This window comes from Protomyctophum bolini, assembly GCF_963924005.1.
Source record: "Protomyctophum bolini genome assembly, chromosome: 12".
NCBI classification, from domain to species: Eukaryota; Metazoa; Chordata; class Actinopteri; order Myctophiformes; family Myctophidae; genus Protomyctophum; species Protomyctophum bolini.
Genome location: NC_137873.1, coordinates 11018355 through 11031923, shown reverse-complemented (window position 1 = coordinate 11031923; position 13569 = coordinate 11018355). Strand labels below are relative to the sequence as shown.

Below are 13569 nucleotides of genomic sequence, written 5' to 3'. Positions count from 1 at the left end.
ACCTGCCTTGTGTCTGCCTCATCCTCTGCCTTTGTCCTGCGCTTGGGTCCTACACACCTCTGACTCTGATCGTGACAGTTTCTTGCTGTTTTTTAATTGGAATCCATTTTTATGTAATTTTAAATGCATTTAGTTTACTTATGTAAACTTTATTAACTTAAATACAAATACAAAGACAATACATTTTAGTCATTAAGCTACTGACTAAGTAATTAAAGCGGGTCATGTTTGCATGTTTGGAATTGGAACAGCTGAGCCTGCGCGCCACATATAAATGAAGTTGGCCAGTTGCCCTTGTGTATGTATATATATATATATATATATATATAGCTACCTGTCCTTGTAGGCGATGAAGACCTGGTAGAGGTTTAAGGCGTTCTTGTTGACGATGGAGTCCTGCACGTCCACCACCAGGCTCTTGTGCACCTTGACAAGGTCCTGCATGATGTCAAAGAGGGAAGTCATTAGTAGCAATGCTTACGTTGTCCGACACCAGTGGTCCTTGAGGGGGTTCCAGGTGGTCCCCCTAGCTAAATGATGGAGAGTTGGTAACCAAATAGACCCTTATAGATCTTTAACTCTTGACGGACAACATTGTATGTCCTCATGAAGGTCCAAGGACCGAAACACCGAATAAAGAGCACACAAGTTCCTGACAGTGTGCGGGTCATTTTCTTTGTTATTCAGAGATCCCATTTTGATGATATGCACTTTATCCTACCTAAGCAGCTGTCACCAACCTTTCCAGGTGTACATCAGCCTTTTTCTAAAAAAAAACCGCTGTCAAGAGTTAAATTATTGTTAAACATCTGCATTACTTAATTTAAGAAGTCTACCCAATTAGAGAATGTAGAAGAATTGTTATTTTGATCAACGTTGGCCTGTTATCTCTCCTAATGGTACCACCAGTTATCTCTCCTAATGGTACCACCAGTGTACAACATCAATAGTAACAGTGACAGGCTGATCGATAACTTACCGGGAGGTTGGTAAAAACTCTGTCGATTTCTGTCACGGAGAGGAACTTGTTCAAAGGAATGAGGAAATACTGCAATAAAGAAGAGACAACGGGTGGGTAGATCTCAGCGGGACATTCAGAACGCTTTCACCTCTGTGTGACTTTGATATTAACTGTTTGGGTTAATATCACCCCCCCCACCCTATTCATTTCAACGGAAGTTGCTCAGTGGCGTTTTGAGGCACCCAGAAGACTGTACAATTATAACCCTGGGGGCTTGGTAAATCTCAGCGGGACGTTCAGAACGCTTTCACCTCTGTGTGACTTTGATATAACTGTTTGGGAACCCGTGTTTTATACCTTCTCTACGGACTCCAGAGTCTCTGAATATTTCTCCTCCGTCTGTTTGATCTCCATCAGACAGCAGCTCCTGACGTCTCTCTCCAGCTGCTTCTGCAGGTACACAGTGGTGGGAAGTGTAGCGCCCAGGATTACATTAGTGACACTGGGTGAAAAAATGGGTTGCAAAAAATATATATATTGAAAATAGCAGATCTACAAGCTCACAATGCGTTGCATTGCAACACATTGTGAGCTTGTAGATCAGCTATTTTCAAATGGCCAAAATGAAGGGGTCAATGCATGTTCTGTAATAATAATAACTATAGTAACTAAAGTTTTCAAATAAATGTAGTGGAGTAAAAGTACAATATTTGGATCCAGTAAGATGTAATGGAGTAGACGTAAAAGTATTGGAAATTGGAAATAAGCACAAATTGTACTTAAGTAAATGTACTTACGAACGTTATGGATTTGGGATTTGTTTTGTCTCAATAATTCAACATGAAGGTGCATGCGTGCATGCACCTCGTGTGTGTGCGTGCGTGTGTGTGTGTGTGTGAGAGTGGTACCTGTGGCTGGAGATGCTCGGAGGTCTTCATGAGGTCTTCGTAGATCTCTCCACTCTCATCGTAGTCTTCCTCCAGCTTGTAGACCGAAGAGTACAAGTCCTCCTCCTCCTCAGGGGAATTCATACTGGCACACACACACACACACACACACACACACACACACACACACACGAATGAATTAATGAATTAATGACATTTTGCCATTTTGAAAGCCATTCGAATACCAGTTAAATTAAATTGAATTAAATATATAATGAACCCATTAAAAAGCATTATGTCATTTTCGATTTTAGTTTTTTTCTGAAAACGCTTAGGATTTGGAACAGTGGTTCAGAACAGTGGTTCTCAAAAATAGCAGATATACAACCTGTGTATTGCCTGGTGGTGGATTTCTCATATAAGCTAATCTATCTCTGAATGTTCACCTATTTTTGCCAAATGTTTGCCTATTTTCTCAGAATGTTTGCCTATTTTATGACATGCCCAAAAAAGGGAAGCCGTACAATATAAGAGGAGATGACCTTCTCCTTTGCTTACTACCTGCAACCACACACCACCCATTACTCACTCACCACCACATCCTATCACTTTTATAAGGTCAAATGTTTCCTGTGGCTTTCAGAATTCATATTTATCTATTCATTTATTTGGGACTTTCAGTATAGGCCAGATCTGAATGTTTGGAAAACAAACGTGGGTAGAATATCTATGGATATTCAGGTCAATAACAACGTGTCCAAAACATTTAGTTACTGTATGTAGTTTGTCAACCTAAAATTATATATTTCTAAGAGTCAGTGTCCAGAAATAAGGTTTATGAATAATAGCCCACTGTTCCAATCCATTACCTAGTTTACACTATATATTTTACTATATTAATATGTATTACTAAATGTAAACAGAAATTGTAAAACGCTATGTAAGAGATTATATGTAATCCCACTTTTAGGCGGGATCAACTTTCAGAAGTGGATAAAGCAGTCAAAAACCAAACTGAAGTAAAAGTATTGTTACTTTAAAATAATAATGGAAATAATTAGGCTACTTGAGTAAAAGTGTAACAGTACGTTTTATTGAAACTGCTCTCAAAAGGTTACTTTAACTGGTAAATTAAATGTAGCTAACACACCTCTGTCATTGACTGCTATACTACTACTTCAGAAAGCCACATACTGTCCTACATTGAAGACTTCACAAAGGAGGTTCAGCAGTCTTTTCTAAACCAAACGGTATGTGTACTGCTAAAACTGATCTCCATTCACTCTTGATTATCTGTCTGTCCATCAATGGTAGCGCTGTGATCCTTGTCACGTATACACCAAGACCTCCAGGGTATGAGGTGTGCAAACACACCAGCAGATTTTCAGATTATTACTCACTCGTTTCCTCTGACGCTATAACACAGAAATGTTTTTTCTTTTTTAAAGGAAATTGCACATGGGTTTCTAGACCCCCTGGGGAGAGGAATATTGTACTTATATTGACCCTATAAAAAATGTAGTATTATTTAGTATATGTAAGGTTTTGCACACTCAAATGGTACCTCGTCAGATAATCCCCACATAGCCTACAACAACTTCTGTGAACAGACTTAAATGTAGTAGCTTTTCATAAATTAAATTTGTACTGCTGTCTGCTGTCATGAAAGTTTATAGTTAGAGAAATTCAAAGTCCAGCAGTCTGCTGTCCAGCCTCTCACCCCTCACTGGGGAAAGTTCTGGGAGGAAAACAGAAACGGGGCGAGTCATCTTGTTACCGGGGAGAGAGCTAGTGGAGGGTGTGTGTGCAGTTGCAGTAGTATACTTCTCAGTGAAGTAATCACACTTAACCAATGCAAGTAATGGTCCTGTGGAGAGATGAAAAGGCTCATACATACTCAATCATGTCCTCCAGATTAGTGTAGATGTCTTCATCCTCCACGCTCTCCTCCGTTGGGAAGGGCCTTACAGAGAGAGAGAGAGAGAGGGAGAGAGAGAGAGAGAGAGAGAGAGAGAGAGAGAGGGAGAGAGAGACACACAGACAGAGAAGATAATTATCTATCTATCTATCTATCTATCTATCTATCTATCTATCTATCTATCGGTCTTTGTCAGACCCTTGGTCTGAGTTTAAAGATGTCATGACATGGTGTTTTTAAAGTCTTTATGGTCCTTCGAATGTATATTAACAGGTTTTAACAGTTAAAACACCACTCCAGGGAGCCATGGCAGGGTTTGTACCAGCTGCTGTGTGATCGATCGCTTTGCCTTTCTGGACTAGCAAGCTATCTCTCTCATTGGTTGCCGTAGTGGCCGTACTAGCAAGCTATCTTTCTCATGCTGCCTCGCCTCTAGGCAACCAGCCACTTTTGCCTCTATATAGCCGACCTCTCAGCCATGAGATGCTAGCTGAACGGCATGAAGTCAAACCATCTGACACTACTTTGATGAAATTAAATAAAGTCAAAGACAGCGAGTGCTGCCGGTGATACGAACGGGTAACGGCGCGGCCAACGGGTCCAACTACTTTAAAGGACCTATAACATAAAATTCAACTTTTTCAATTTCTTTTGTGTTTTTGGGGCTCCCATGTGTGTTTTCTATCCCCACAAATAACCAATTTTGAACAATCAGGCCTTCATGTCATATGGGTGTTTTAATGGAAATTGCTCTCAGAAACAGCTCGACTGATTTTGGCCTCATCGTGATGTCATCAATGTCACCCTACTTTGTATAATTCCTCCTTTTCTTCAGTCTTCGGTTGCAAATTTGCATTTCCACTTTGTTTACAATGTCCACCATTGTTGATTTTCCAAGCTGGCATGGAATGGAAACAAGCCTGGTTTTATCTAGCATGAGTATTATAATGACTCAAATATTAAATAATCTGCATATCAGCACCCTCTCCACCTCAGGACATTGTGGTACTGCAGCTAAAACTGCTTTCAAAGTCCAGAAAGAATTGACAAGGACTGGTTATATCAGAGTGGTGATTGAGGCTCAAACCATTAGAAATAACTTTGAGGGACATAGACAATATGATTATTAAATATTAAAAGCAGTTTTAAAATGCATGTTATTTGCGCTTTAACATGGTCGTGCGAACCAAGGCATAATGCGTGTGTGTGTGTGTGTGTGTGGGAGACAACATGCGTGTGCAGGAGACTAGAGTGAGGGGGTAATGTGTGACTTACTTGAATCCTGCTTGCTGAGCGATTGCTGTGTAGGAGAGCTTTGAGAGAGTGTCCATCACCTGTGGAATGCGAGTGAAGGAGAGGTAACAACAGTGAATGCTCATAGCAGTGCTTCTCAAACTTGTTCGTGTCAAGGACATGCATTTGGCCACGGACCTCCACCTGAAAGGGTTTTGTGCCAGGGACGCTCAAAAGAGATTCATGTTGAAAAAACTCATCTAAATGATTCAAAATGTTCCAAATATTTTCGAGATTTCTCAAAAGAATTCCAAAACTAGCAGACCTCCGCCGTGTGGAACAGGCTGTGAGCTTGTAGGCCGTAGGGGCTACATCTGCTATTTTTTTAAATGTTAAAAAATAATTATCTGACACAATGAAAAATGTGATGAATGCGGGTCTGAAAAGCAAAATTTCAAGGGCTTTTATTGTTTGTTTGTTTGTTTGTTTCTGGCTTTTTTGCAACTCAGAAAGAAACAAACACAATACACATACATGTGCACATACAGTACAGAGAAAACCACTCAAATGTACACGTCACCATTCCATACACACACTTATCCTGACCTGAACATCCACATCCACATCCACAGACAGACACACACACACACACACACACACACACACACACACACACACACACACACACACACACACACACACACACACACACACTATATACAGTATCTATCTATATTCTACAAATAGACTTCAACCTCAAATGATTTCACATCCCAGAGTTACTGGTGTAAAAAAGTGGGTGAAATTCCGGGGGGAAAGAATACAGAAATAGAGAAAAAAGAAACAGGAAAACAAGTCAAATATAGCCAACAGAAATGCTCATATGAGCAGTCAAATAGAGTCAAATAGAGCATAGCAATTGAATCAGGCAGTTGATAGCAGCAACAGAAATAATAATAACTGATATTACATACAGTATGTATACTACACATACAAGACAAATACACTACAAACAAGTACTGCACGTAGCCACGTACCATACATTGCATAGATATTAGGGGTGTAGCGATACATTTTAACAGCTATACGATACGTATCACGATACATGGTTGACGATACGATACAAGGACGATATTTGTAAATTATGGCGATACGATACGATACAATGATTTGAAATCGATACAGTAACTATTTAAAATGCATTGCCATTATTTTAGTAAGTAGTAATTAAACCCCTCTTTTTATTTTTTCTTCAAAAAATTGCTAAATACCATGCACAAAAATGTAGTATTGATTATTTGCATAGCAACACGATTCGATACCGATTATTTGCATTGCAAAACGATACGATTCGATACATCGTCAATGTTGCTGTTTTCATTTCATAAAATCATTTTCATAAAATCGGTTTTTCGATGCAGTTACTATATCGTTACACCCCTAATAGATATACTCATACTTGTAGGCCTACCTATTATGTATAAATCGTTGCTGTCCGGAAGAAACCACCTAACTCAAAAAAAATATATATATTAAAAAGAAATCATGAATCAGTGCTATTGAACACCCTTTATGTTTGTGTCTTGATTAAAAAATAATATTGAATGAATGAAAAGTATTAAAAGGCGCTTTGCCAAAAACCTCCTAACTCCACTTAAGCTAGACGTTTTTTCCACTTCCTGAAAAATAAACATAGGTGGTTTCTTCCAGACAGCAGAGATACTGTAGCCTACTACACATACGTATAATAACCATGGAGTTTTTCTGCATGTCTTCATTTGTCTAAAGCCAAGTCCCCAACGGCTAAAACAGATTAAAAGAATGCCTCGAGGCGCCCGCGGATATTGACATCAACTGAGTGAAATATTCCGACTCCACTTAGAGAAGTAGAACAGCTCTAATAATGAGCCCTGAGGGGTTCCTTGTCACAGACAAGCACACTGACACTTTCACTCTCTTACAATACATTAATACAATTTAATATTTAGTATTAATACAATACTGCTGAGCAGAAATTGGGGAGAGCCGGGGATGTTTGAATTAACCCATTAAAACCGGGAAAGTGTCTGCATTATACCATGCATTGTTGCATTTCACATAGAGACACCGTGCTTAGTACTATACCGTGCATTGTTGCCTTTCACCCATAGACACACCAATATACATTAAGCCCCTGCTTAGACGAGTGATTCTCAATAACAGCAAACAGCAAACACTGCAACAAGCACAGCAAACAAAGGGATAGAATAAAGAGTGCAAGAAAGAGCAAACAACGAGTAAAAAGAGTAACATATGTGACTGTGACTGTGCAATGCATGTTTTCCCTGTAGTACAGTAGTAGCAAAGTTAGGTAAACTTTTTGTGAACAGCTTCAAGTTCACAGTAGGTTATGTTCCATATATACAACAACTTTTAGTTTAGAAAGGTGCTGTGGAGGATATCAGGGGATACCGAACATGGAGTCTTGAATTGATGTTACCTTTCCAAAGTCCCGAACATCAAACAGGTCAAAGGGATCAAATAGGTCGATTTTCTTCATCCCAAAAACCTCACAGCATGACGTCAGGAATGTCCGGATGTTCTTCAAGCACAGGAACTGTATTAAAAACAAAAACATGCACTGTAAGAATCAGTTCTCTTCAGAACTTGTCAGGTTTTCACTCTTCTCTTTTAACTTTGACAGTAATATCCCTCACAGGGAAATTAATTTGGTCCCTTTGCTCCTTCCTACCCAATATTGTTGGCACTGTGCCATGTCACATGTTTTGCACGACATGCCAGCCAACACGATGTCACACTGTTTCTTTCTCTTTCACTCTGTCATCCACGCACTCACTTATTTGCACGCACGCACAGAGCGACACAGACCCTTTTCTAGAAGATGGTCACAACATGGTTAAAAACCATGTTGTGACCTTAATTGTCTCATCACACACACATACACATAATCAAGCAACACTTTGAAAGATGACAAACTCAGGACTTAATATTTTTGATAATGTGAGGTAAATATGGACTGCCTGCAACCAGATTGTGATTTTGCGTAGGATGTGAGCACAAATAGGCTGCTCTTTATCAGAGCACCTCATCGAGGAGACGCCTGTGATTACTCAATCGCTCTCCATCCCCGGGGACCTCTGTGTCTGTGAGGAAGTGGATGAACGTGGCATAATACACAATGAATGCCCTGAGTTCTCAACGTGGGGTCGATGGACCCCCAGGAAGGTCCTTGATAGGGTTCCGGGGAACCAAATGGACACTTAACAGGTCTGTAACTCTGAAAGTGACCAAACTCAACCCCAAATTCATAATGGACAAAACAAAGTGATAATGTTCAGCGCAGCAGCTCAACTTAAAGTGATACATAAGAAGGGACAAACTGAAACAAAAGCAGACCAAATACATAGCACACTCTAATTTCACTAATTCTATGGGTTTTATGGGTAAGTGTTTGAGTTTGAGAGGATTAATTTATACATATTGAAACTGAAGGATTTGCACTATTCGATGACATAGTGCAAATCATTTTTTATGGTCTCTTTATGGGTCCCAGGTGGCAAAGCTAAATACAAAGTAAAACCAGGCCATCTGTCTTATCACTATCCTTCATCATTTTTCAATTAATCCGATACACAGTCAAATCCAGGGAGTTCATTTAACTCTTGAATTAACCGTATAAGGATCATTAAATTATACATATAAATTAGGACATTAAATACTGACTGTGTTCATAATCCAGCATACCTTTGTGTTGTTGTTTTTCTACTAAGTTCTTGGCTGTATGCAGTGGCTTCTGGGGACGCCTAATGGTTGAAACGAATACCAACAAAGTCAGCCTTTTACCAACTCGCTCCGTGCGTACAGCCGGCAGAACTGCTCAGCCTGGTAACCTAAGTAAATTATTCATGGTTAAACATAACCTTAGTCATAACCTTAACCTCAGTAAAACAAGATCTAACCCTATTCCTAAACTTAACCCCAATAAAACTATGCCTAACCCAAAAACTTATTTCTAACCTTATTCTCAATAAAACAAAATAAAGAATACAAGAACCGCCGCATCGAGCGGCCAGCGTGAGGTTGGCGGGGAAAAAAACTAGGGCGAGATGGGTTATGGGCGACGGTACCTGTTACCGTTGAAACCCCCAGCTGTATGAGGAGTGGTTTATTTTAGCCATAATGCAATGCACATTACAATGCATAGTACAATACGGAAATATTTGACTATTCCAACAATATGTTTTAATATCATGACTACAAATCAATTGTGACAATTGTTCAATTTCATTTAATTTGAAATGAACTTTAAGGAACGGACTGGGTGACAACCACGAAGAGTGTGGTGACATCTGGAGAGACAGAGGACGACCGGAGAGACAGCAATCTAGGACAGGTTGGTGAGGGTTGGCAGCCCAAACCACTTCCTCCATGAGGAGGAACCAAAACTACAGACTGCAGTAATAGCTGCAAGGAGGGTTTAAAATCAGCCTTGTATGGTGCCGAGGATGAGATGTGTGCTGTTCAGCGGCACCGACGACGCAACGCACAGAAGGATTCTGCACTTCTGGTCAGACGAAGGAGGAGCCAGGCCCGGACGCCCACAGCGCCTGGAGCCTCACAAGAGAGGGGGGTCTGACTGTAGCATACCACTTGGACAAAGGCCGGGATCTGATCAGCCTTGGTCGGGTCGCCTGGAGGAGGGTGTCTGTTGTAACACCCAGAAACACCCAACGATTCCAGGTTTACAACACTGATGATGCGTCCAAGTGTGTGCATCAGTAGATTTACTAAATCTACCAGGTTCCCGTAGGCCGGGGGTCCATGGATGGAACCTAATGCAAGTCGGTTTGTGGATGCTCAGAAGTTTGAAAACCCCTGTGTATAAATAGTTCTGACTGAGGGCTATTTAATCACAGCATGCTGCACTACACTGCTTCCATTACCTCCATGCCTGTATTGTCACTCTCCAGATCTAAGGTCAGAAGGACACAATGGAAGTGGCCATTTAAAATCTGGGGCCCCTTGATGCACATGGCTTTCTCTCAACGTTACACAGATGCCCTATAGCTGCAGGCAACGACAGTCCATTCAGCAACTTATATTGTATAGTCTGGGTGTTCATTCTATTCTATAACAGTTGAATGTCGGCCACTAATTTACTGACACCGCACATATGAGAGAGATAATATAGAAGGTGTGCTATGCTTATTACCCACTATATACTGTAGGTCTACTCATATGAGATAGAATGGACACAATACAAGTGTCAAAATTAAAGTGAACTGAAATGCTTTTTTTTTTAACGGCACAAATTTAGTTATTTTGATTCTATATTGTCCCATTTTATATATGTCAGCATCCAAGTTCCTTAACCCATTCTGATCGGGAACCCATTTTGGTGTTAGCATCGTGTTATGCTTTAGCTATTGAAAAATAGCAGATCTACAAGCTCATAGCGCGCCACCGAGTGGCGCGCTACGAGCTTGTAGGTCTGCTATTTTTGAAAAATCGAAGAACGACTGACATTTTTTTAGAATCTGATCTCAGGTCAGAATGGGTTCATCAGACCAGTGTGTGTCCTAGTGGAAACCTCGTATGAATCTGATCTCAGGTCAGAATGGGTTAAAAATATTAAGTACTGGGTTTATATTACTCTAAAGGAAACTGTGTCTTACTCAGATAGCATCTCTCTGGTCTCATGTCAGTTCGTATGCAATATAGGTTGGTAGATAAAGCGCTTCCCACAAACCGTCTTCTTTTCAGTTTTAAGTATAGCTATAGGATGTTTCCTGATGCAGGATGCCTACTGTGGGTGTTTTCATCATATGTCACCAGCAGTAGGCTGTGTGTGTACAGATTAGAAAAGTTTGCCCCATCATACATGATCTGAACCTGCTCTTCTTGTAGTAACAAAAACATGGAATCTCAGAAATGGCTGCACAGACATGAAATAGTGCAAACACAGACAGGCTATTACCCTACGCTACGCGTGGTGTTGCACGGCTGCAAACTCAGCACTAGCAAACTGAAACTCTGTCTGTACAAACACATTAGTGTGTCTGTGTGTAATAAGGGGTGGATCAAAGTCAGGATTTTATCAGGCCTCTCCAGTGGACGATTGGAGGGCCGGATTCAGGGTAGAACGTGGTTTTGGTCCAGGCTTGGGACCATTCCCCTGGGCATCCATGCAATACAAAAGAAGTTCATGAATAATACCCTTGTTTAGACTACACATCATCACTGGATGAGTCACAGTTGTTTTGTTAAAAATACAAATTGTTTCAATCTAGTTTTATGTCATTTTTGCACTGTTTCATGCACTCTAGGCTATTTATTTTTTGTATGAAGGAGATTTTGGTTTGGCCTGCGTGAACAACGTCTGCAATACAAATTATCTGATTGGTCAAATGTTGAGAATGGCCCTTATCTTTTTGACATGGTGTCAGAGCAAAGGCCATGACCTTGTGTCCAGCCCGCCAACATGGATAGCAGTGTGACAAAATCTAAAACATCATGTAGGTCTACACTGAAAATCCTAAAAGACACATTGTAGCCTAAAAGATTACGTGATATCAGGGAACAACTTATGACTATAATAAGCAGAGCACTTTCAGTCTTTCACACTCAACTGAAAGTGAATTTGTTTTGATGTTTGAGTGTTCAACATAATGTAGTAGGCCCTAGGCTACGTAGACCTGGCTGTATGATGGAATTTCTGTGTAACTAATGCCACAAGGAACCGTTCATATATTCATATATTCCGTTCATACGTTCAATCATAAACTCTGTGTGTATACAGTAGACTATTGAGTAGGCTACTAGTAGTAGGATAGCCTGCCTAGCCCAAAGAAAGAGTTACCTGTGACATCTGCGGTCTGAGATTGATCTCCTTTAGGTTAATAGTGCGAGGCCTGAGGTTGTTCAGGAGCTGGCAGAGAAGCACCCCGTCCCTCAGGGTCTGTGCCAGGTCGAACACCTGTGCCTTCTCCCCCGTTACGCGGTGGTTTGCCGGGAGCACGTTGCAGCCAATTAGCCACAGCGCGCACTGCCTCCAGTACTCCATTAAGGCAGCGAGGGAAATAACAGTAAAGAAATAGATAGTTCTTCCGTTCCGTCTACTACTTCAAACCTGTGAGTGACAACATCGCGAACTGCACAGAAGGACGAAAGTTGTCGTTCTGACTATAACCGCGTCGGCTGTGCTCTGCCTCTCTGCTCCACAGAGTAGGCTACCAGTCCAGCACAGTGAGCGCAGCTCTCCCTCCGTGGGCGTCAGTGGGGCTGGCTGCTGTCCTTGACTTCCTCAGTCTCCACCTCTACGATCTGTCAAAAATAAATACACGGACATCATGGGGCATCCTTAATGTTTGCAGCTCTCTAGTCTGGCTTGGCTTTACATATAAATATAGACTCTATGTTTGTTTTAGTCCGTGGAATCTGATGGAACCATGGTTTGTTGCCAATTACCTCAAAATAGCCTAAATGTTTAGGCCTGCCTAGCCCGTACGGTTACCATGAGTTTAGCCTATCTTTTTGTATGAGAACTTGTAGCCCAATCATAATCATTTGAGGTATTCCCACAAAGGCTTTGGCTCTCAGCTGACATTCCAAGTGGATTTAACAACTTAGAAAATAAAAACGTTAGAGAGAGAGAGAGAGAGAGAGAGAGAGAGAGAGAGAGAGAGAGAGAGAGAGAGAGAGTGTGTGTGTGTGTGTGTGTGTGTGTTACTTTCACACATAATACTGGATAGACATGTAGACAGATAGGCAGACAGACAGACAGACAGACAGACAGACAGGCAGGCAGACAGACAGACAGACAGACCTAAATGCTGTGACTCTCGTAGATGTATTTATTGATTCTGACATTTTCAATCTTGACAGAATCGATGAATACAAATACATACGAGAGTCTATAAATTGTAGGCACAGACAGACAGACAGACAGACAGCTCTTCCTGGTATAAGAGATTTTTCTAGTTGACATAAACACAGGAAGGAAGCTAATTTAAGCTGTTTTAGTTGAGGAGATATCTGGTAGGCCTACTACAGAGCGCCAGATGTTTCCTCAAGCAGGGTCCTAGGCTACTTTAACCTATTAAGAAGAGTCAGAGTCAGTAACACACAAAGGAATATTCTGTATATTCCTTTGAGTAGTACAGTATAACAGTGGCAATTGTCTCAAGACATCCTAAATAATGCCATAAAGCATATTGTTAAATTTGCTTTGATTGTGAATAGTTTCCTTGAATGTTCATGAATTCAGATTATGAGATCAAAACAGCTATATGCTCAAACTTTTGTTGCCTCAAAATAGAATGCCCAGTAAACATTATAGCATTATAGCCTACATTTAAAACGATAGGTAAGCTTTAGTTTATTGGCCAGCTCTGCTTTGCAGCTGGTAAAAAAATAATCTTGGTTTGCCCTAAACAAACAAGAGAGGCTTATTTCCAGCAGGGGGCGCAATTGTGTAATTTTTGTATTGATTGATGGATATCACCGTCAATATATCTGGTTCACTATTATAATATTCTATCTATAGAATATCGCTATTTTCTCATTGAAAT

At 40.6% G+C, this 13569-nt stretch overlaps 1 protein-coding gene across 1 annotated transcript in view; it reads right to left on the bottom strand.

Moving 5' to 3' along the window:
* The window catches only part of LOC308325881 (guanine nucleotide exchange factor VAV3-like), a 58639-nt gene extending 46416 nt beyond the window's left edge, over positions 1 to 12223 (bottom strand). Inside the window, exons 1-8 of the mRNA XM_080778615.1 lie at positions 11859 to 12223; positions 7479 to 7595; positions 5042 to 5100; positions 3746 to 3811; positions 1870 to 1993; positions 1319 to 1411; positions 980 to 1048; positions 335 to 438 (exon numbers count right to left, since the gene is read on the bottom strand). Of these exons, the coding sequence (XP_080634741.1) occupies positions 335 to 438; positions 980 to 1048; positions 1319 to 1411; positions 1870 to 1993; positions 3746 to 3811; positions 5042 to 5100; positions 7479 to 7595; positions 11859 to 12062 (836 nt within the window). The 5' untranslated portion in view covers positions 12063 to 12223. The remainder of the gene's footprint in view (positions 1 to 334; positions 439 to 979; positions 1049 to 1318; positions 1412 to 1869; positions 1994 to 3745; positions 3812 to 5041; positions 5101 to 7478; positions 7596 to 11858) is intronic.
* Between the last annotated feature and the right edge of the window lie 1346 nt (positions 12224 to 13569).